The sequence below is a fragment of the Panulirus ornatus genome, chromosome 21, assembly GCF_036320965.1.
Source record: "Panulirus ornatus isolate Po-2019 chromosome 21, ASM3632096v1, whole genome shotgun sequence".
In the NCBI taxonomy this organism is placed as follows: domain Eukaryota; kingdom Metazoa; phylum Arthropoda; class Malacostraca; order Decapoda; family Palinuridae; genus Panulirus; species Panulirus ornatus.
Genome location: NC_092244.1, coordinates 18284657 through 18310185, shown reverse-complemented (window position 1 = coordinate 18310185; position 25529 = coordinate 18284657). Strand labels below are relative to the sequence as shown.

The window sequence follows — 25529 nt, the reverse complement described above, 5'->3', positions numbered from 1 at the left end:
TACACAGCTTTCCATGGTTTACCCCAGACGCTTCACATGCCTTGATTCAATCCACTGACAGCACGTCAACCCCGGTATACCACATGGCTCCAATTCACTCTATTCCTTGCCCTCCTTTCACCCTCCTGCATGTTCAGGCCCCGATCACACAAAATCTTTTTCACTCCATCTTTCCACCTCCAATTTGGTCTCCCTCTTCTCCTCGTTCCCTCCACCTCCGACACATATATCCTCTTGGTCAACCTTTCCTCACTCATTCTCTCCATGTGCCCAAACCATTTCAAAACACCCTCTTCTGCTCTCTCAACCACGCTCTTTTTATTTCCACACATCTCTCTTACCCTTACGTTACTTACTCGATCAAACCACCTCACACCACACATTGTCCTCAAACATCTCCTTTCCAGCACATCCATCCTCCTGCGCACAACTCTATCCATAGCCCACGCCTCGCAACCATACAACATTGTTGGAACCACTATTCCTTCAAACATACCCATTTTTGCTTTCCGAGATAATGTTCTCGACTTCCACACATTCTTCAAGGCTCCCAGAATTTTCGCCCCCTCCCCCACCCTATGATCCACTTCCGCTTCCATGGTTCCATCCGCTGCCAGATCCACTCCCAGATATCTAAAACACTTCACTTCCTCCAGTTTTTCTCCATTCAAACTCACCTCCCAATTGACTTGACCCTCAACCCTACTGTACCTAATAACCTTGCTCTTATTCACATTTACTCTTAACTTTCTTCTTTCACACACTTTACCAAACTCAGTCACCAGCTTCTGCAGTTTCTCACATGAATCAGCCACCAGTGCTGTATCATCAGCGAACAACAACTGACTCACTTCCCAAGCTCTCTCATCCCCAACAGACTTCATACTTGCCCCTCTTTCCAAAACTCTTGCATTCACCTCCCTAACCACCCCATCCATAAACAAATTAAACAACCATGGAGACATCACACACCCCTGCCGCAAAGTGATATATATATATTCCTAGGAATAGGGGAGAATGAATACTACCCTATATTACCTGTATGCCGTACAAGGCGATTGAAAGTGACGCGAGCGGGGTCTGAAAATTCTTCCCTTCTTGGAAGAGAAAGACCCAAAGTGCTCATCCTCCTCGAAGACTTATGCTAGGGTGTTAGAATGTGTGTGGAACCAGTAGGAAATGAAATAGGAAATCTATTTGGGCCGAGGAACCACGTGGTTCTGCCTGTGAGTACAACAAAGCTCAAGGGTAAGGGACAAGAATAGTTTGGACTGCACAGGGCGTAAAGTCTGGGTTTAATGCGAAGGCAAGGGCGATGAAGGGTGTGGCATTCCTACTGAAGGAGGAGTTGTAGGAATGTGTGAAGGAGAGTTACAAAGTGAGCTCCCTGACTGATGTGCGTGAAGATGGTAGTGGATTACGGGAGGTGCGTGATTGTTAGTGCTTATGCTCTTGGATGCGAGATGAGTGAGGAAAGAGGCGAGTGTTTTGGAAGATGAGTGGGTGCATCAACAGTTTTGATGAGAGGGATTTAGTAACAGTGATGGGTGATTTGAATGTATAAGTAGGTGATGTGGCAATTCAGGGTATGATTTAGGGGCATTGGGAACCAGATTTTGCGAATGAAAATGGTGAACAGCTTGTGGAGATGTGTCATAGAAATGGACTCTTGAAAGAGAATACTTTGTTTACAGAGAGAGACGTAAACAAGCATACGTGAGTGAGTGGGGTTGATGGTAGGCGGGCATGGCTGGATTATGTCCTGAGCGATATGCCTGCCAAAGACACACTATTGGACATAAAGGTAGTGAAGGGGTAGCTGTTGGGTTGCGTGATCTCTTCTTAGTAGAGGCGAGGGTAGGAATATGTAGAGGCTTTTGGGAAAGAGAAAATGATATGGGCTGGAAGAGGAGAGTAAAAGTGAGTGAACATGTGTGAGGAGATAACAGAAGATAAAAGAAGAGACTGCGCGAAGAATGACAGAAGGTGCGAGTGAACGAGACTACTGAGGGAAGTTGAGTGAGGAATGAGAGGTGTTCAAGGAAGCTGTACTTAAACGTACGAGAAAAGTGTCAGGCATGCGGAAAATGGGAAGTGGGCACTTGAGAAAGGTTAATGAGTGGTGAGATGAGGAAGTTAAGTTGTTAGTAAAAGAAAAAAAAATGATGTGTAGATATTTTCTGTTGTTAAAGAATGCGACTGGTTGGGAGGTGTACGAAAAGAAGTGGCTGGAGGCTGGAGGTCAAGAGGAAGGTTAATGGGTTGAATAACAGGACAAATGAGAGTTAGGATGAGAGAGTATCGACATACTTCAGGAAGAGGAAAATAAGTTTGTTTGGAAGTGTTTTGGAAGAAGAAGAAGAGAGGGAACAAAAGCATCACTGAAGGGAGCAGCTGGGGAAATAGTAACAGACAAAGGAGAGGTGATGGAGGAGTGTAGTGAAAGGCTGTTAAGTGTGTATGAAGATAAAATGGAAGATGTGAGGTGTTTGAGATGTGGAGCTTAAGTGAAAAGCGAGTAGGTGAGTAGGAGGGTAGGCTTAAGATGAAATGTGGAAAAGCAGCGGTGGGGAAAACTGCTGAACTTCTCTGGAAAGGGAGAGACTGTATTTTTACCGGTTAGTTAGGATTATCAACGCTTGTATGGCTCAAGGGGTTGGAGTACCGGGGTTGGAGATTTAGTCCCAGGATGCACTGAAAGTTTTTGTTACCACCCCTCAAGCTCTGGGTAAGTCTTGCAGAGGGTACGACCCTTGAGTATGATGACATAGCCTTTGACTTGACTCTCGGGAGTTAGGTCAAAGACCAGCCCATCTTACCTAAGGGGTCTTAATCGTAAGTAAGGATCGTCTCGTCGTGCTCAAGGGGTTAGGTATTTGTGCTGAGGGACGGGAGGCTAATGAGTTGCCAGAGTTCCTGAGCGGTGCAGCCATCCTGCCCGAGATGTGATCAAGTGCTGCCAGTGTGCATCATGGCTGACATTTAGCCTGCCAAGGATGTCTGCAAGACGGTGAACCTACAAGTACCGACCTCTCTTATACTGTTGGCCTTCTGAAGTAGTGAACCTATGATTAATCAGTTTCCTTTTAAGAAATTTAATGCGATCTTATTTAGCATTCTGGATGTAAATAGTCGAGTGTATTTTCTTTTTAAAGGTATGAAGACCAGTGTGATGTGTGAAGTATTTACTGACGACAACCCCATCTGCCTTCTTGTTCGAGAGGTCTCGTGTTGCATTCCCGCGAACATAGCCATATACACCTTCCTTACATACCAGATTTGAATCACCACCAGCTGAATCATTTGTCAGGACTTGTAATCTTCGCTGCTGCTGCTGCTGCGACCGAATCTTAGATCAATATCTTAGTCATAATAATGCAGTTATAAACAACTCATATGGTAAGAAGAAGGAGAGGAGGACAACCTAGTTGAATCTTTAAAGACAGTGTGCGTATCAGAATGGTGATAGCCTGCCTCAGGGCCAGCCCGCCGCCACTGGACCAACCTAGCCCAGGGCCAGTCTGCCACAAGGAGAGGCACCACACCTGCCGACCAAGTCGACTCAGTCTTCACCTCGATTACCGCGGCTTCCACCTGCCGCTGGGACCGAACTGAGCTCATCACCGCTGGGACCGAACTCATCCCAACATTTACCGCTGGGACTGAACTTGTCCTAACGCCTACCACTGGGACCGAACTATCCAGAACCGAACATATTGACGACGTAATGAATGAAGAGCAACATATGCGGTCAATGAAATCAGATGAACTGAGAGGAAACCGGACACAAAAACTGAAGACAAAAAGAAAGGAAGAAGTAAAGGAAATGATAATGAGGCAAAAAGGCGAAAATGACTAAAGAAAAATGAGTAAAGAGAAATAGCTTAGACCACTTGGACTAGAATTCCGGCCTGTGGTGACACGATACAGATGTAATATGTGAGCTGAGGGCGAAGAAATATACATATGCCTTAACGTATGATCATGTAGCCCCTACAAATGTAAAGGTGAGTTTGTCAGCCTTGTGAGGGGCGTCAACACTAGTGGCCGCGGAACACCGGAAACGTGTGTCTGATGTAGTTGGTCACAAGAGGAAAATCTTGTGGAGCCTGGAGGAAGAACTGATAAAGTTAAGCTTCAGGCAAGAGAGAAGATAAGGTATAACTTCCCCTGACAATTGGAAAATCGTTTGCTCTTTCTCGGGGCAGCGAGGGTGAATGCGGTCCAGTGTTGTCTGTCTGTCCGGTTGTGTGTGTGTGTGTGTGTGTGTGTGTGTGTGTGTGTGTGTGTGTGTGCGCGCGCTTGGCTCAGCGGTAGTCAAGAAAGGATGAAGCCAAGAGTTTGTTGTACAGATTCAATTTTGATATACCCTGGCTAGGATACAGCTGGTGAGTTATGCAAGAGCAAGCCCTTGCCGTGTGAAAGGACAACATTAAAGTCACCAAACTTGACGTGCAGTCCACGCAACGTGGCTGAATATACATGACTTGTGCACGCGCGGGACGCACGCACGCTCGTGTCTAACATGTGGAAAGAAGTAGGTAAACACCAGCATTGAGGACAGAATGCATGACATCATTCTCGTGACGAGACTGAAACTTGTACGTGCTATTCAGATGATGTTTTTTTTACAGATTTTTTAAAGCATATGTTGGTAAAGCCACAGTCATCACCCGTGAACTTGTAGACATCACTGTAGGTGTAGCGGTTAGCATTCCTGACCGAGTCGAGCGCATGGGTTCGAATCCCTGTTGCGGCAGTCGGTCCACAGTCAACCCAGCTGTTCATCCACCCCTAAGGTTTGGTCGATAAAATGGGCACCTGGCTCAGGCCAGGGTATATATATATATATATATATATATATATATATATATGTATATGTATATGTATATATATATATATATATATATATATATATATATATATATATATATATATATATATATAGCGTCAATGGGGTGGCCTTGACTAGGGCCTCAGTTGCCCGTGCCGTCTCAGCTAACATTAAGAAACCCACACACAGTATAATTATCTCTGATTCTTTACCCTCATTACTTATCATAAACACCCTGAGATCAGGAGGTAGCAAGTTCGTCTCTGAACCTAAAGGGAGACACTCAAACATTATTGGTAAAGGTTTCAATTCAACTTGTGATGGATTCCCTTCAAGCAGGCTTCCGGGAGCTTGATAAAGGTGAAGCTTTACCCACATTTTCAGTTGGTGAAGAAGCTGTTGAAAACAACATAGGGTTGTCAGTCATGAGTCTCAAAACTGTAATTTAGGAGGGAACTAAGAGATCTCTGTGAAGCAAATAGACAAGTACTAATAGAACCTATTAGGGATAAGTCCAGACAAACACTGCAAGAAACGGCGCAACACCTTATTGTCAATGACACGATACCTGAAATATTTCGATTGTCCCAACCTTTTGTATCCAGTCTGTAAACCCGCTATATGGAAGACTGTAACCTTATGTTATGAACCAGCTTCATCACAAATTATGGAATGACTGTTTACCCACTGGGGTCTGGCTAAGACCCTTTTGTGTCCTCCGTAATCCTCTTGCGCTACCGCTCACAGGACGAGCCCAAGGTGACACTGAAGTAGCCGCTGACGCCAACACAACTCTAAAACGTCTGTCTGTGATGACTCGCTGCTGGCTCACTGTGCATGGCATACGTCATCATCCTACAGTTCCTCTCGGCTCACGGCCGTAGTTCGCCAAGCTCAGGCACGAGTCAGGTTAATCTGCGTGGCTCAGGGCCCCTCCCATCAAATTCTTACCATTTCTTTACCCTTTTTTTCATCAGTATAACTTTACATCTTTTTTAGTGCTTTATATTTTTTCTTCATGGTAAAATCTAAATTCGAATTTCATTATACATTTCGCACTGAGCATTTTACAGGGATTAATATTCCCGTTAATTCGAGACTGATCACTGCATTCTGAACCGTCCTCTGCTGAGCTGTGCTTCCGAAAGTTGGTCTGAACTTCCCCGAGTCAGCCTCTAGTCTCGCCTCCCGCATGTGTCGCTCTTGGAACGTCCGCAAGCGTCACATGTGCTTGTGTGAGCTTCGAGAAAAATGTTAGTTTCTTTGATAAGAATAATAACGTACTGGGAAGCAGACTATGTGTATGCTACGTCCACGTACCGGGAAGCAGACTATGTGTATGCTACGTCCACGTACCGGGAAGCAGACTATGTGTATGCTACGTCCGGTCACAGTGATGGCGAGGGGGAAGCCCGCCCCGCCCCAGCACCACAGTGTCCACAGCCGTAAGTCCTCCTCCCTGAGTGGGTCACACGGCCTGTGTTCCGCCCACACAACACACTTGCCGTCCCTCACCTCCGCTCCTCTCGTCTTGTTGTAGACTTGGCGTAGGATTTATCGACCGACGGTGTTGTTCTGTACGTTAATATGCCATTTCTCTCCACCTACCGTGCCTCTACCTCGTCCACTTCCCTTCACCAACCGTGCCTGCACCTCCTCTACCCTTCTACTACCATGCCTCCACCTCCTCCTCCCTTCACTACCTACCGTGTATCCACCTCTTCCTTTTCTCTCCATCAACCGTGCCTCCACCTACCGTGCTTCCACCTCCTCCTCTTCTCTCCACCAACCGTGCCTCCACCTCCTCCTCTCTCCACCAACCGTGCCTCCACCTCCTCCGCCCTTCTCCACCTACCGTACATCCACCTCCTCCTGCTTCTCTTCACCAACCGTGCCTCCACCTCCTCCAACCCTCTGTCATTATCCTCCCCCCCCCACCCCAACCTCCCCGCGCTCTTATCCCCTTCCCTTACCTCCACCCTCTCCAGCCACTCCCCACATCCTCCATCCTTGACATTCCCTTCCCTCTGGTCTTTTCTTCTCAACCGTTTGTGTTTCTTCCTCTCTAACCCATGGTCATCCACCCCCGCCTTCCTCCTCCACTCAGCCTCCCCTCCTTCCATTCTTCCACCCCACTACCCTCCTCTAACCCTCGTGCGAGCCCTCCATCCCCCGCCTTCCGCCACTTTCCACCACCCCTGTCCTCTTCCTCTCTACACCCCAACCCAATGGCCCCCCATCCCTCCTGACCATTCAACCTATCACCCCTCCCTTTACCTTCCCTCCTCCCGTCTTCCCACACCTTTCCTTTTCCATTTGTCTTCTTCCTTGACGCTGCTGCTACTTCTCTCATCTCCCCATCTTCTCTTTTCTGCCACCAACACTTCTCGCTCCCCTAGCATTCTGCCCCTTCACCCCTCCCCACCCTCCATCATTCTCGGCTGTTCATGTCTCTTCCTTCTTCTTCTTCGCCCCTTTGTCTACCCTTTTCCTCTCTTTGTCTGGGCATTTATACCATTCCTTCTCCACATCCTCCTCCTCCTCCTCTTCCTCCTCCTCCCTTCCCCATCCTCCTCCTCCTCCTCCGCCTCTTCCTTCACCTCCTCCTCCTCCTCCTCCTCCTCCTCCTTCTCCTCCTCCTCCTCCTCCTCCTCCTCCTCCCTTTCCCATCCTCCTGCTCTTCCTCTTCCCCCCTGCCGGTTTCTCTATACCTTCCCCTTTAGAGCGGAGCTGGGCTGAACTTATCTCGAGCAAGCAACATTTCCCGTTCACAGATGGCTAGTGAAAATTTTTTTCTTCCTTTCCTTTTCGTTCTTTCACCCAGACCACATACTGAAGCTTCACATTCCTCTGGACCGCCCGCCTCCTCACGCTTTTACGCTGAGTGCTTACAGCTGCTACAGTATTAATGTTACGAAGCTCACTACTTGATACCAGTACCATGATCCCTAGTACTTAGTTCCAGGACTGTAGACCCTAGTACTTAGTCAGGATCATGATCCCAATACTTCGTTCCAGGATCATGACCCCAGTACTTAGTAGCTGCAGTACCATGACCCCAGCACATAGTTCCAGGATCATGACCCCAGTATTTAGTTTCAGGATCATGACCCCAGTACTTACTTCCAGTACCATGACTCCAGTTCTTAGTTCCAGTATCTTGACCCCAGTACTCAGTTTCAGGATCATGACCCCAGTACTTACTTCCAGTACCATCATCCCAATTCTTAGTTCCAGTATCTTGACCCCAGTACTCAGTTTCAGGATCATGACCCCAGTACTTACTTCCAGTACCATCATCCCAATTCTTAGTTCCAGTATCTTGACCCCAGTACTCAGTTCCAGGATCATCACCCCAGCACTAACTTCCAGTGCCATGACTCCAGTACTTCCTTCCAGTACAGTGATCTCTTTACTTAGTTCTAGTGTCATTACCCTGGTACTCAGTTCCAGTACTATGACCCCTCACTATCAGTTCCAGTACCATCTTCCCAATTCACAGTTCCAGTAGCGTATGACCCCGGCACTTAGCTCTAGTACCATGATCACAGTATTCCGTTTCAAGGACCGTGATTCCAGCACTTAGTTCCAGTACCGTGACCTCCAGTACTCATTTCCAGCCTCACGACCCACCGTCTTTCTTCTCCGGGGGCCATCATGAGCCTCGGTGTTCACAAGAAGTACCATATAACTTCCAGGCTTTACCCTGGACTATTGCAGGTTCCAGTAATTACCCCCGACCCATTACGAACTCCGCTGCTCGTTCGGCCTTGTATGACCTCACCACCGTGTTCACCCACACTACAGTACCCAGTACCCTTGACCGGCCACACTGCTTTTCCCTCAGCAGGGAAATTACAAGTTTGAATCACAGGATATTAAAAGCTTGTATTTTGTTTTGGTAAAAAGAACTGAATTGATGGATTTTATTTTATCTTTTTTTCCCCCCAGTGTAACCTGCTCTTTGCTGCAACGGAATAAAAGACCGGAGCATTATTAAAGGAATCTGAATCACTTTCACAAAAGGTTGAATGATTTTTTTTTTTTAGATATATATCGATATATAAGGTTCCTCCATTAGTCCCATTTTTATTATCATCTTATCGTAATTCCTTCCTAGGACTAGGAGGGTTATGAACATATAGACCAGGTCAAACTAAATACAGTAAATGTGAAATTTAGAAACCTAGGATAAAGTTCCTCCCATGATGTATATGAGGAAGAAAAAGAAAATTCACAAGAAAACGTTGGAAAAAGAAAGAGAGTGTGACACTACATTAGTTGGAGAGAGAGAGAGAGAGAGAGAGAGAGAGAGAGAGAGAGAGAGAGAGAGAGAGAGAGAGAGAGAGTAAAAACAGAATCTTTAAGGATAGGATATAGTAGTTATTTTAGAAAACAAGAATGAAAGAAGAGAACAGAGAAAGAAGCGGAAGAAGTTCTAAAAGAGAAGATGAAATGAACTAGAGAAAGAGGAATCACAAGAGACCACAGTGAGGAGGACGAGATAAGACCATACTGGCGATAAGACATAATAAGGTCAGATAAGACCATAACCTGGCTAGCCATCACTTCAGTGACCCGTGAGGCCACACGAATTAACCTTATCGTAATCACATCTTGACTGTCGCCAGCTTTATGTCTTGCTCCTGCTGGTGCAGGCCAGCTGCCGGGCCCTCCTGCCTCTGGTGGCACAGACCAGCTGCCGGGCCCTCCTGCTCCTGGTGGTACAGACCAGCTGCCGGGCCCTCCTGCTCCTGGTGGTACAGGCCAGCTGCCGGGCCCTCCTGCCTCTGGTGGTACAGGCCAGCTGCCGGGCCCTCCTGCTCCTGGTGGTACAGGCCAGCTGCCGGGCCCTCCTGCTCCTGGTGGTACAGACCAGCTGCCGGACCCTCCTGCTCCTGGTGGTACAGACCAGCTGCCGGACCCTCCTGCTCCTGGTGGTACAGGCCAGCTGCCGGGCCCTCCTGCTTCTGGTGGCACAGACTAGCTACTGGGCACTACTGCTCCTGGTGGTACACACCAGCTGCCGGGCCCTCCTGCTCCTGGTGGTACAGACCAGCTACCGAGCACTACCGCTCCTGGTGGTACAGGCCAGCTACCGGGCCCTCCTGCCCCTGCTGGCACAGACCAGCTGCCGGGCCCTCCTGCTCCTGGTGGTACAGACCAGCTGCCGGGCCCTCCTGCTTCTGGTGGCACAGACCAGCTACCGGGCCCTCCTTCCCCTGGTGGTACAGACCAGCTGCCGGGCCCTCCTGCCCCTGGTGGTACAGACCAGCTGCCGGGCCCTCCTGCTCCTGGTGGTACAGACCAGCTGCCGGACCCTCCTGCTCCTGGTGGTACAGGCCAGCTGCCGGGCCCTCCTGCTTCTGGTGGCACAGACTAGCTACTGGGCACTACTGCTCCTGGTGGTACACACCAGCTGCCGGGCCCTCCTGCTCCTGGTGGTACAGACCAGCTACCGAGCACTACCGCTCCTGGTGGTACAGGCCAGCTACCGGGCCCTCCTGCCCCTGCTGGCACAGACCAGCTGCCGGGCCCTCCTGCTCCTGGTGGTACAGACTAGCTGCCGGGCCCTCCTGCTTCTGGTGGCACAGACCAGCTACCGGGCCCTCCTTCCCCTGGTGGTACAGACCAGCTGCCGGGCCCTCCTGCCCCTGGTGGTACAGACCAGCTGCCGGGCCCTCCTGCTTCTGGTGGCACAGACCAGCTACCGGGCCCTCCTTCCCCTGGTGGTACAGACCAGCTGCCGGGCCCTCCTGCCCCTGGTGGTACAGACCAGCTGCCGGGCCCTCCTGCCCCTGGTGGTACAGACCAGCTGCCGGGCACTCCTGCCCCTGGTGGTACAGACCAGCTGCCGGGCACTCCTGCCCCTGGTGGTACAGACCAACTGCAGGGACACCACCCTCACTGCAGACGAGTTCCATCATAGATTCGTTTATGCTCGACGATTACAATAACATTTTATCAATTTCCTCTGAAGTAAGATCTCCTATTTTTTTTTTTTTTCCTTTTGAAAAGTTCAGTTGGTGTTATTAATGATGATATTTTCATGGATTAAAACATAGAAATGAGTTGGTGCTGCAAAAGAGAAGCCAGTGAAAAAATATTATACTGACTGATGATTACTTAATTCCAGGGAAAGTTTTTCTGCGTTGTCATAATGTACCACAAACAGATTACGACCGAGTGAACACTTATCACAGTTACGACTTTGAAGTAACATTATCCTACATTAGATTCAGCCCCATGTTGTATAATTGTAACACTTGTAGTTAGAATGTCGATGAGGCTTCTAAATGTTTCGATATTAGAGGTTCTTCCTCTTCGTTATAAAGTATAACATAATTTTCCAACGTTTAGTATTAACATCCCGTGAGGGTACCATCAAATAATTCAGTTATCTATTGTTCCAACATATGAGAATTGCTGAGCCCTCTTTCTCCCTCCCCCTCTCTCTCTGTGTCTATAATCGTTTTAACCATCGTATAATGTGCATGAGTTGTCATAGGTATACACCCTCCTCATACTTGGTCAGTGTGGATATGTTGAGACGATTTGCTCCAGCAGCCTTACAGAACTTATCGTCACACGAATATAGTGCATGTGAACACGGGCACTTTTCATGGAACACATCATGCCCTCCAACAGCCGTCTGTACTCCATACTGTTCCTCAACTTCTGAACCACGATGGTACGACGAGGCTTGGCCACGATGGCGTGACCTTTGATCTCATTCGTAAAGGTCGGGTCCACGCCGTCAACACCCCAAGGGTCGTTGCTTCGTTGTCAAGAGTCATAACGTTGGTGCTTAAGGGTCGCACCGTTGCCCTTAAGAGGTGATTGTGGTCATTGTAGTCGCTGATTCTCAATCGTAGTTTGTGGTGTTTACGTCACCCACCGTGACTTCAAAACACTTGGGCTTAGTGTTTGACCACGGGATGGGGGGGGTCATTCAGCAAATCCTCATGCGGTTGATCATGTGGTCCTGGAGAGAGAGAGAGAGAGAGAGAGAGAGAGAGAGAGAGAGAGAGAGAGAGAGAGAGAGAGAGAGAAATGTCACGAGAAGTAAAACCAGTGAAATGCTGAAAAGAAGAATAAATCATAAAAACAAATTGTTGGAAGTTGGTGGTAGAAATGTTTTATTTAATAAGAGTATCCTGAGATGCGGGTATAAACATTTTCTAAAGGTCACTAAACATCAGAGGGAAAAACCGTCTAGAAAACGGGAAGAGGAAACAAAGGAATCCCAGAGGCAGCTTTGGGGGGATTATGGGACTTTGACGTTAAGGTAAGCTAAGGGAAAAGTAAGGTAAGGTTAAGGTAAGGGTAATGTTACAGTAAGGATGGGTAAAGTATAGTAAAGCATAGGGAAGGTACGGATAGATCAAGAAATTTTTTTCGATTACTAAAACAAAGTTGCAGAAAGAACTACAAATGAAGGTAAAGAGCATTACAGACTCGACCTCACCAGGCCTTACAGCGTATTACAGTGCTTGAATGTCAGCGAGTAGCTGTAACCTTGAAGATTAACCTCTGACCTCGCAGTCAACATATATCGCCACGACTGTAATATCAGCCGGCTAATTGCATGTGCAACCGCTATTTATAAGCACATTTGGTTCTTGTTTCGTATAACTGTCTTGGAACTATTCAATTAATGTTCTGAAGAGACGGCGTTAGGTTAGCTGGCATGTTTGTCTGGCTCGGTCTACAAGAGCGACTGCAAATGCATGGGCGTATGTATAGATATATATGTATTTTTTTTTTTTTTTCAACCAGAAGGAATTTCCATCCTGGCAATACCTTTGTGTCTCTCCCATTAACCAAGCAACTGTTCTGGGGTCTCTGTGTGTCTCTTTTTCATTTTTTTTTTTTCCCCTCCGCCTCTAACTCCACCTTCAATGTCTCTAACATTTCCTGAACTTCGGAAGCTCCTCTTTTTCTCTACAGTCCAAAAAGTATTTCTATTTTCTGGGCTCGAGCAAGGCGTATGGAGCTCCCTGTGTTTCTGAAAGGGGGGAGGGTGGGAGGTAGGGGACTGAGGGGAGGGTTTTCGCTTCTGAAGTTGCACCTTTGCTTGTTCGTCTTCTCCGTTTTCGATATAAAGCCAAACTCTTTCTTTATTTTTTTTCCCCCATTTTGAAATCTTGCAATCGTGCAACGTACCCCGAAGAAAGAGGTAGCCCTTTGTAAACCTTTTAGCTCTCTCCTTGTGTTGCTCTCACCTCGCCTATTTCAGGATTGAAACATATGGTGCAACACGTCAAGAGCTTTTTCTTTGATATGAGGCACCTCACCTTGAGCCATACATACACCGAAGATCCTCTCTAACATATCAACATCACCACTGTCGCCCCTTTCCTTGAAATAGTCATTTGCAGTCCCAACTATTCCCAGCCGCTTTGCCACACATCATCTTACGCAAGGCTCATTTTTCTCCTGAAACCTCTTCTTCGCATACCTCTACTTCCCAGACACCCCTCATCTGCCACCCTGTCATCTGACACATTCACCAGTCCATATTGCTCCAGCACACTCCCACCCTCAACCCCAGCTCCCGTCCCTTTCACGTGCCCTCTACGATACGCAGGGCACAAGAGGCCAGTACAGTATTTATCGTGACCGAGATGGTATGTGAAAAACCCCAGCCATGAGCATTTATATGCAAAGTGTGCAGGGCAGTTGAGTAGTAAATGCTCGGTGTCTTCCTTATTGTAGTTTTATCGTGGGTGTAAAGGGTCGTGTGGTATGTTGACTCGGTGTTTGTAGTGTTGTAGTGATGGGTGGCGTCCTCAGCGTAAGCGGGAGGGTGTGACTCGTGTTTGTCTGGGGAGTGTGGTTTTTGTCGCTGTCTCCCGCGTTAGCGATCTAGCGCAAGGAAACAGACGAAAGAATGGCCCAACCCACCCACATACACATGTATATACATACACGTCCACACACGCACATAAACATACCTATACATCTCAACGTATACATACATATACACACACAGACATATACATGTATACACATGTAAATAATTCATCCTGTCTGCCCTTACTCATTCCCGTCGCCACCCCGCCACACATGAAATGACAACCCCCTCCCCCCCGCATGTGCGCGAGGTAGCGCTAGGAAAAGCCAACAAAGGCCACATTCGTTCACACTCAGTCTCTAGCTATCATGTTTAATGCACCGAAACCACAGCTCCCTTACCACATCCAGGCCCCACAAAACTTTCCATGGTTTAACCCAGACGCTTCACATGCCCTGGTTCAATCCATTGACAGCACGTCGACCCCGGTATACCACATCGTTCCAATTCACTCTATTCCTTGCACGCCTTTCACCCTCCTGCATGTTCAGTCCCCGATCACTCAAGATCTTTTTCACTCCATCTTTCCACCTCCAATTTGGTCTCCCACTTCTCCTCGTTCCCTCCATCTCTGACACATATATCCTCTTGCTTAGTCTTTCCTCACTCATTCTCTCCATGTGACCAAACCATTTCAAAACACCCTCTTCTGCTCTCTCAACCACACTCTTTTTACCCCCACACATCTCTCTTACCCTTTCATTACTTAATCGATCAAACCACCTCACACCACATATTGTCCTCAATATGTGGAGCCACTATTCCTTCAAACATACCCATTTTTGCTTTTCAAGATAACGTTCTCGACTTCCACACATTTTTCAACGCTCCCAGAACTTTCGCCCCCTCCCCCACCCTATGATTCACTTCCGCTTCCATGGTTCCATCCGCCGCCAAATCCACTCCCAGATACCTAAAACACTTCACTTCCTCCAGTTTTTCTCCATTCAAACTTACCTCCCAGTTAACTTGTCCCCCAACCCTACTGTACGTAATAACCTTCCTCTTATTCACATTTACTCTCAGCTTTCTTCTTTCACACTATTTACCAAACTCAGTCACCAGCTTCTGCAGTTTCTCACCCGAATTAGCCACCAGCGCTGTATCATCAGCGAACAACAACTTACTCACTTCCCAAGCTCTCTCATCCACAACAGACTGCATACTTGCCCCTTTCTCCAAAACTCTTGCATTCACCTCCCTAACAACCCCATCCATAAACAAATCAAACAACCATGGAGACATCATGCACCCCTGCCGCAAACCTACATTCACTGAGAACCAATCACTTTCCTCTCTTCCTGCACGTACACATGCCTTACATCCTCGATAAAAACGTTTCACTGCTTCTAACAACTTGCCTCCCACACTATATATTCTTAATACCTTCCACAGAGCATCTCTATCAACTCTATCATATGCCTTCTCCAGATCCATAAATGCTACATACAAATCCATTTGCTTTTCTAAGTATTTCTCACATACATTCTTCAAAGCAAACACCTGATCCACACATCCTCTACTACTTCTGAAACCACACTGCTCTTCCCCAATCTGATGCTCTGTACATGCCTTCACCCTCTCAATCAATACCCTCCCATATAATTTCCCAGGAATACTCAACAAACTTACAGCTCTGTAATTTGAGCACTCACTTTTAACCCCTTTGCCTTTGTACAATGGCACTATACAAACACTCCGCCAGTCCTCAGGCACCTCACCATGAGTCATACATACATTAGATAGCCTTACCAACCAGTCAACAATACAGTCACCCTCTTTTTTAATAAATTCCACTGCAATACCATCCAAACCCACTGCCTTGCCGGCTTTCATCTTTCGCAAAGCATTTACGACCTCTTCTCTGTTTACCAAATCATTTTCCTTAACCCTCTCACTTTGCACACCACCTCGACCAAAACACCCTATATCTGCCATTCTATCATCAGACATTCAACAAACCTTCAAAATACTCATTCCATCTTCTCACATCACAACTACTTGTTATCACCTCCCCATTAGCCTCCTTCACTGATTTTCCCATTTGTTCCCTTGTCTTACGCACTTTGTTTTCCTCCTTCCAAAACATCTTTTTATTCTCCCTAAAATTTAATGATACTCTAACCCCAACTCTCATTTGCCCTCTTTTTCGCCTCCTGCACCTTTCTCTTGACCTCCTGCCTCTTTCTTTTATACATCTCCCAGTCATTTGCATTATTTCTCTGCAAAAATCGTCCAAATGCTTCTCTCTTCTCTTTCACTAATATTCTTACTTCTTCATTCCATCACTCAGTACCCTTTCTAATCTGCCCACCTCCCACGCTTCTCATGCCACAAGCATCTTTTGCACAAGCCATCACTGCTTCACTAAATACATCCCATTCCTCCCCCACTCCCCTTACGTCCTTTGTTCTCACCTTTCTCCATTCTGTACTCAGTCCCTCCTGGTACTTCCTGACACAAGTCTCCTTCCCAAGCTCACTTACTGTCACCACTCTCTTCACCCCAACATTCTCTCTTCTTTTCTGAAAACCTCTACAAATCTTCACCTTCGCCTCCACAAGATAATGATCAGACATCCCTCCAGTTGAACCTCTCAGCACATTAACATACAAAAGTCTCTCTTTCGCGCGCCTATCAATTAACACGTAATCCAGTAACGCTCTCTGGCCATCTCTCCTACTTACATACGCATACTTATGTATAACTTTTATGTATACCTCTCTTTTTAAACCAGGTATTCCCAATCACCAGTCCTTTTTCAGCACATAAATCTACAAGCTCTTCACCATTTCCATTTACAACACTGAACACCCCATGTACACCAATTATTCCCTCAACTGCCACATTACTCACCTTTGCATTCAAATCACCCATCACTATAACCCTATCTCGTGCATCAAAACTACTGAAACACTCACTCAGCTGCTCCCAAAACACTTGCCTCCTTGCCTCTCATGATCTTTCTTCTCATGCCCAGGTGCATATGCACCAATAATCACCCATCTCTCTCCATCCACTTTCAGTTTTACCCATATCAATGTAGAGTTTACTTTCTTACACTCTATCACATACTCCCACCACTCCTGTTTCAGGAGTAGTGCTACTCCCTCCCTTGCACTTGCCCTCTCACTAACCCCTGACTTTACTTCCAAAATATATATATATATATATATATATATATATATATATATATATATATATATATATATATATATATATATATATATATATATATATTGTTTAAATTTGTTTTCATGTTCGTAATTATGAAATCCAGTGTATGCAAATTATATGGAAATGTAATTTAGAATTAATAAACCTGCATGATAAGCCTAGTCCTGTGGTAGACTGTGGGAATATTTAAGGAAAAAGGTAAAGCGAAACTCTGAACCAAAAAAAAGAATTTTAAGCTGGTATAATTTATGTCGTGGTGGTAATCTAAAATATGGTTAATATCGGAGTAATGAGATCTGAGATGGCATCTTCATCCCTGAGGCTGGAGCACACGAGCGCCGACGCCAGGGAAGGATTAAAGACTTGGTTTATGTGTCGATTTTCTCATAATGTGAAGCCGTGCTGCTCACTCAACACGTAAAGATTATGGACATAAAACACTTCATAGCTTAAAACAGACCTAGTGTGTTTTCCTTTCTTTTCCTTTTTTTTTTAAGAGATGAAATTGATATTGTGGAGAAGGAAAGCTATAATATTCAAAAGTTAAGCTAGGATTGGCCTATCCTAATTCCATAAGATTTAACGTAAGATCTGTAATTGATTCCTCATTTTCTCTTTTGTGATGATTCTTCGTATTTTGGTTTCTACGTGTAGGACAGCACCTCGCTAGATCTAGGGCTGTGCTAGCCTGCCAACGACCATCACTAGAGGGAGGCTGCAGGGCCTCTGGTGATTTGCCACTAGAGTCACTAGAGATTTAGCAACCCAAAGAGAGAGGCTCCAGAGCTCTAGCGACCTGCCACCTATCAGTGTTAGAAAAAAAGGCTGTAGATTCATGCGAAGCTGCCACCAGCCATTACAATGGGATCTAGAATCCTAGTAACCTGCCACCAAGGAGAACAATAACCTTCATGGTACAGTTGATGATTTAATTTTGCGGTGGAAAAAAGCGAGACTTTATCCGTCAAGGTGCACACGCCAGTATGAAGCGTAATATTGCTGACACCAGCAGAAGAAATCCTGAGGAATTTTATTGTTATGTTAGAAGCGAGGGAGTCATTATCCAGAGAATCTGACCGTTAATTACGGTGACATGGTTCAAGGCAAGGAACCCATGACAAAGATCTTAAATGATTTTTTTCTTATTAGTTTTCCAAGACACAAATCATATTTCGGGACCAGTTCCATCACTAGAAGAGGAGGAAAGACTTTCTTCTGCATTTGTCATAATAGTTGGAAATATACCATCAGCACTTAATGGAGTGAGAGTCAGTAAAACTGAAGGCACAGATGAAAACATTACAAGAAGATGAAAATGAGATGCTTAAACACTTCACTGGTCTTCTCAATATGTCACTTGCTTTTAGGAAATTTCTTGAGGTTTGCAGGTTAATCATGTAATGTAAAACCAATACTCAAGGAAGGAAATAAGTACCTGCCAGGAGGAAAGGCTTTCGGATTTGAGAAATATTCCTCACTCTGTTCAATTCACTGTTACGTCTCCACCTTGGGTATTGTGCTCGGGTTTGGTCACTGTCTCGAAACAACAAGTAGACAGAATGGAGCAGCAGAGAAGCGAGGAATGAAGAGGATGCCAGGACTGAGACACAAGTCGTGTGGCAGCCAACCAGACGAGTGAGACTTGGAAAAGAGAAGGTTAAGTGATGCTTTGATACAGGTGGTTAGAATTATGAGACGACTTGATAATCTCTATTGAAGCTGCTGCTTAAGGCTAGATCTGTTCGATTGCACTCACAGTAATGGATGCAAACAAGTAAACGAGCGTTTTACTTAGAATGAAACGAAGTTTGTTATCTTTTTTCCTTAACGTCATTGGTAACATATAGAATGATTTACCAATTAGAGAGAGTGAAAATGATGCCATGCATACGCTTAGAAGGAGACTCGATTAATACTTCGCCTCTTGAGCCACATGTAAACTTTACTAGCTTTATTTTAGATTATTCTGACGCTTTTCTCCTCTTATTGAATTAGTTTCCCTCTTTCTAATCTCTTCCAACTATCACAAACAGCTGCAGAGGATCCAATAGTCTGTTGCAGTTTGAATGCTTTTATATTCCTTTGTATCTGTAGAGAGAGGCTGCTGAGCTCTAGCAACCGGTCACCATCTATTTCTAGAGAGAAGTGTGGAGCTTTTGATAATCTGCCAACAGCTATCGCTAGAGAGGCGGCATATGCTCTAGGGACTTGCCACTGAACAGTACTAGAGAGAGGCATCATAACTGTGATAACCTGACATCAGCTATTCAGAAGGATCTAGGGTTCTCGCAACTTGCTACCACAAGTTACTAGAGGGAGGCTCTAGAGTTCTAGTTACCTGCCACCAGCAGGTACTAGAGCTAGTTTCATGCAGTGATTCTAGAAACTGCCTACCAGTCAGTACTAGTGAGAGGCTGCCACCAGCTGGTACTAGTGAGAGGCTGCCACCAGCTGGTACTAGTGAGAGGCTGCCACCAGCCGGTACTCGTGAGAGGCTACCACCAGCCAGTACTAGTGAGAGGCTGCCATCATCCAGTACTAGTGAGAAGCTGCCACCAGCCAGTACTAGTGAGAGGCTGCCACCAGTCAGTACTAGTGAGAGGCTGCCACCAGCTGGTACTAGTGAGAGGCTGCCATCAGCCAGTACTAGTGAGAGGCTGCCACCAGCCAGTACTAGTGAGAGGCTGCCATCATCCAGTACTAGTGAGAAGCTGCCACCAGCCAGTACTAGTGAGAGGCTGCCACCAGTCAGTACTAGTGAGAGGCTGCCACCAGCCAGTACTAGTGAGAGGCTGCCATCAGCCAGTACTAGTGAGAGGCTGCCACCAGTCAGTACTAGTGAGAGGCTGCCATCAGCCAGTACTAGTGAGAGGCTGCCATCAGCCGGTACTAGTGAGAGGCTGCCATCAGCCAGTACTAGTGAGAGGCTGCCACCAGCCAGCACTAGTGAGAGGCTGCCATCATCCAGTACTAGTGAGAGGCTGCCATCAACCAGTACTAGTGAGAGGCTGCCATCAGCCAGTACTAGTGAGAGGCTGCCATCAGCCAGTACTAGTGAGAGGCTGCCATCAGCCAGTACTAGTGAGAGGCTGCCACCAGCCGGTACTAGTGAGAGGCTGCCATCAGCCAGTACTAGTGAGAGGCTGCCACCAGTCTGTACCTGTGAGAGGCTGCCATCAGTCAGTACCAGTGAGAGGCTGCCACCAGTCAGTACTAGTGAGAGGCTGCCATCAGCCAGTACTAGTGAGAGGCTGCCATCAGCCAGTACTAGTGAGAGGCTGCCACCAGCCGGTACTAGTGAGAGGCTGCCATCAGCCAGTACTAGTGAGAGGCTGCCACCAGTCTGTACCAGTGAGAGGCTGCCATCAGTCAGTACCAGTGAGAGGCTGCCACCAGTCAGTACCAGTGAGAGGCTGCCATCAGCCAGTACCAGTGAGAGGCTGCCATCAGCCAGTACTAGTGAGAGGCTGCCACCAGTCTGTACCAGTGAGAGGCTGCCATCAGTCAGTACCAGTGAGAGGCTGCCATCAGCCAGTACCAGTGAGAGGCTGCCATCAGTCAGTACCAGTGAGAGGCTGCCACCAGTCAGTACCAGTGAGAGGCTGCCATCAGCCAGTACCAGTGAGAGGCTGCCATCAGCCAGTACCAGTGAGAGGCTGCCATCAGTCAGTACCAGTGAGAGGCTGCCACCAGTCAGTACCAGTGAGAGGCTGCCATCAGCCAGTACCAGTGAGAGGCTGCCATCAGCCAGTACCAGTGAGAGGCTGCCATCAGCCAGTACCAGTGAGAGGCTGCCATCAGCCAGTACCAGTGAGAGGCCGCTACAAAGTCAGTACTCACGTCAACGTTAACTCCAGGTAGCGGGTAGATGACGAGGCTGGGCGTCTCCTCCGGCTTGTAGCTGAAGAACTCGCGGTCGTTGAGGTACCACTTGACGGAGTAGAGCTTCTCCCGGGGCGCCAGCCAGCGGCAGCCCAGCTCCACGTCGTCGCCCCGCCGCACGTGCTCAGGGACGTTCAGCAGGGTGATGAGCACCTCCTCCCCGCGCGCTACCCTGGCTGCCGGAACACAAGGACACACGGGTTACTGGGGCCGGTGAGCAGGGGGCGGGGCTGATGATGTCTGGGGTGGGAGGAGGGGGCGGGGGTGATGATGATGTCAGGGCCGGTGAGCAGGGGGCGGGGGTGATGATGATGTCAGGGGTGGGAGGAGGGGGCGGGGGTGATGATGATGTCAGGGGTGGGAGGAGGGGGGTGATGAGGTCAGGGGTGGGAGGAGGGGGTTGATGATGTCAGAGGTGGAAGGGGGTTGATGATGATGTCAGGGGGGGAGGGGGATGATGTTAGGGGTGGGAGGGGGATGATGATGTCAGGGGTGGGAGGGTGATGATGTCAGGGGTGGGAGGAGGGGGGTGATGATGTCAGGGGTGGGAGGGAATGATGATGTCAGGGGTGGGAGGGGGATGATGTCAGGGGTAGGAGGGGATGATGATGTCAGGGGTGGGAGGAGGGGATGATGATGATGTCAAGGTAAGTGGGAAATGATGATGGTGGTGGTGGTGGTGGTAGTAGTTCCTGGACGGGGATAATGACGTATTGAATGGGGAGGATGTGATGAATGGGGAGGATGAGGTGATGAATGGGGAGGATGATGTGATGAATGGGGAGGATGAGGTGATGAATGGGGAGGATGTGATGAATGGGGAGGATGAGGTGATGAATGGGGAGGATGATGTGATGAATGGGGAGGATGAGGTGATGAATGGGGAGGATGTGATGAATTGGGAGGATGATGTGTTGAATGGGGAGGATGAGGTGATGAATGGGGAGGATGTGATGAATTGGGAGGATGATGTGTTGAATGGGGAGGATGAGGTGATGAATGGGGAGGATGTGATGAATTGGGAGGATGATGTGTTGAATGGGGAGGATGATGTGTTGAATGGGGAGGATGAGCTGATGAATGGGGAGGATGATGTGTTGAATGGGGAGGATGATATGTTGAATGGGGAGGATGTGATGAATGGGGAGGATGATGTATTGAATGGGGAGGATGATGTATTGAATGGGGAGGATGATGTATTGAATGGGGAGGATGATGTGATGAATGGGGAGGATGATGTGATGAATGGGGGAACATGACACTGCTGCACAGGGAAGAGATGAGGCCAGGAGTGAGGAGGGAGAGGGTGGGATGGAACTTTATGAGGGTGTTGTGGATGGTGCCAGGATGACAAGGATGAGGATGATACTACGGATGATAGTGGATGATGAGAGGTGAGGGAGGAGGATAAGCATGTATACATGAGCATGCATAAAAGCGTGATGGCCGACATTTCATTTTATACCACACTGGACAAGGGCTGAGCATGAGAGACGTGTGAGGCTCCATGTATCTAATCCACCCAGTGGAATTGTAAATGAAGGTCATGCATATAGATAGATAGATAGATAGATAGATAGATAGATAGATAGACAGACATATAGATAAGTCTTCAGTGTTCATTTCGAACACAGACACCAGAATATGATTCAAGTTTCGTAAAACCATCGTGAGGGTCACTGTAAGACAGACTGTCAAAGCAGAGAATCCGGCTGGGAAATGCCATGAGATAAATTTTAGTGCATAAAAAGTACGAACATAAATATTCCAGAGAGTGCTGGATGTCTCTTCGAAAGGTACGACATTCTTTTTGTACATCAAGAGAAATTTTAGAATTTCAGAACAAGAGTAAACGGGAATGGCCATGAACACATCCACACACCAAGTCTTGAGGACATCATAGTGAATATGGTCCTAGAATGGCCATGAACACATCCACACACCAAGTCTTGAGGACATCATAGTGAATATGGTCCTAGAATGGCCATGAACACATCCACACACCAAGTCTTGAGGACATCATTGTGGATATGGTCCTAGAATGGCCATGAACACATCCACACACCAAGTCTTGAGGACATCATAGTGAATATGGTCCTAGAATGGCCATGAACACATCCACACACCAAGTCTTGAGGACATCATTGTGGATATGGTCCTAGAATGGCCATGAACACATCCACACACCAAGTCTTGAGGACATCATAGTGGATATGGTCTTAGAATGGCCATGAACACATCCACACACCAAGTCTTGAGGACATCATAGTGGATATGGTCCTAGAATGGCCATGAACACATCCACACACCAAGTCTTGAGGACATCATAGTGGATGTGGTCCTAGAATGGCCATGAACACATCCACACACCAAGTCTTGAGGACATCATAGTGGATGTGGTCCTAGAATGGCCATGAACACATCCACACACCAAGTCTTGAGGACATCATAGTGGATGTGGTCCTAGAATGGCCATGAACACATCCACACACCAAGTCTTGAGGACATCATTGTGGATATGGTCCTAGAATTCCTGGAATTATCCTCAACACCTGAAGAAGGAGTTGAGGATTTTCCCGGTGTTGGCGAACCACTTGTGCGTTTGCCACAAAAAAACATGACACTTGGCATGATTTGGTCCACAGAGAAACCAGGATCTGTAACCAGCTACATGCTTAACAAGATATACTCTTTTTAAGAATAGATATTCTTTAAGCTTGAGAGACAATTGTATATAATTGTTGACCCTAATTTCCGTAGAATAAGTCCTCTTTAAGACGTCAGCACATATGAAAGTAATTGTAAATCCAACATAGTTGGTTAACTATGATGAAGAGTTGGGTTGATTGTACTGAAGTTATCTTTAAATACTCTTAAAACTGAATTTTGAGACACATGAGTATTTGCACTCGTGTGTGACGTGTGTTCATAGGCTGAGGTCATAGAACATATGGAAGGAATCCTCTTCGTTGATTTTGTCCCAAATTGGTGCCCTCAATATTTTTTTTTTTTTTATCGTAATGTCTCTGATTATTGGTTAAAGTTTTATCATTAGAATTATGAAGAGATCATGAAAGGAGATTTAGTAAACTGCTGACTGTTAGTTCCCGCGGGCCAGCCTAGGGTTGGACCCCCTTGGGTTCGAATCCTGGGCGTGGCAGTCAGCCTACACTCAACCCAGGTGTTCATCCTCCCCTTGAGGCAGGGCGATAAGTGTATACCTGGCTTTGGCTGCTCTGTGTGTGTGTGTGTATGTGTGTGTGTGTGTGTGTGTGTGTGTATAATACTTAGAAGTAAAGACATGGTACTTCTACCGAAGGTTAAGAGACGGTGTAACACACAAAGGTAATCACAAATACTAATCACACATATATATACACACACACACACACTCTCTCACTTGCTCTTGATACTCTGTGATGATCTAGGTTTTATTTAGTATACCTGCATTCAGATGGCTACATTCTATAACCTCGAATAGTCTCAGTGTAATCATAATAAACGTATGATTATCCAGTTTAGTGCTATGACCTGTGGTCGCTTCTCGTATGGGAAGAGAGTGACAAAGGAAGCATAGCTTGGAGGGATAGAAGCTGTTATCGAAACTTTTCCCCTGGGTTCCGAATGCTGGTCGTTGTATGAAGCAGCTAACACCTCTGTTCGGTACCCAGGGTCGAAGCTCCGCTCATAACTCATGATTACCCATAATTCTAGCCTCACGCTGTTCCAGCGTTTTCATCGTCTATTACATGGGTTCGTAGTGCGAGTCATTTTATGAAGCCACTAACGCCCACTGTTCGGTACCAAGGGTCGAAGCTTCGTTCATGACTCATATTAACCCACAACTCCAGCCTTGGTGTTCCAGTATTTCCATCATCAAACCATTGAAAATTCATGCACGTAATACCAGCTCGACCTGCTACCGGAAAATGTGAAGGTGAGACAGACGCAGAAACATGATACATTTGTACTGTTCTCTGTACCCTCGGCCACCCTGCCTGGATACAGTTGCAACCATTCAGGCAACCGTTAAAAAGGGAAAAGGGGGGAAAATTGTGTAACTGCAGAGGAAGTGATGCTTTAGAAGCAAATTTTAGAACATATCTTTCATTGAAAAAACAAACAGAGTGGAATTAGTGGATCGGTTCGTTTCGTTTTTAAAAAGACTATTGTTTACCTTTCGAAATAGAGACGACGCTGAGCCCTCTCTCTCCCTCCCGTAGGGTTTAGAATCCACCACTACCGGCGAACGGTGCTCTCATACTGCATTATAAGCCATTGAGTGTTATTTCTTTTCCCTTTTTTGATTTTCTATGAGAATAGCGAGGCGATCTGACTGCTCATAAGCGAGACTGTTAGGAATGAACTTAGGGGAAACTCAAACGATGAATATCATGAAAGACGAACAAGTTCAGCGTCTCGGTTGCCTCGGTCGTTCCCGTAAGCAACTCCACCCACGCCTCCCTTCCTGCCACCTTATAACTGGAAGGTTAAACCGGACGAGAGAAAGAAGTGACACTTAATAGGATTTGCTTGTAATGCCAGTCTGAGAACGCCCCCTGCCGGCAAGGGTGAGTACTAATCCTACAGTGGGAAAAACGGCTTAGTGTCGTTTCTCTTGTCTCTCACTTTTTCTCTGTTATTACCGCATTACTCTCTCTCTCTCTCTCTCTCTCTCTCTCTCTCTCTCTCTCTCTCTCTCTCTCTCTCTCTCTGGGTAGCAGGTGATAGGCAGTCCCCCGACCAGGATGGTATGGCATGGAAAGGGTTAGTGACGGT

The 25529-nt window shown here is 46.9% G+C and overlaps 1 protein-coding gene across 1 annotated transcript in view; it reads right to left on the bottom strand.

Annotated features, from left to right (window-relative positions):
• Positions 1 to 25529, bottom strand: part of LOC139756394 (junctional adhesion molecule 2A-like) — a 474666-nt gene that overhangs the window by 149791 nt on the left and 299346 nt on the right. Inside the window, exon 2 of the mRNA XM_071675804.1 lies at positions 20709 to 20926. Coding sequence (XP_071531905.1) covers positions 20709 to 20926 — 218 coding nt within the window. The remainder of the gene's footprint in view (positions 1 to 20708; positions 20927 to 25529) is intronic.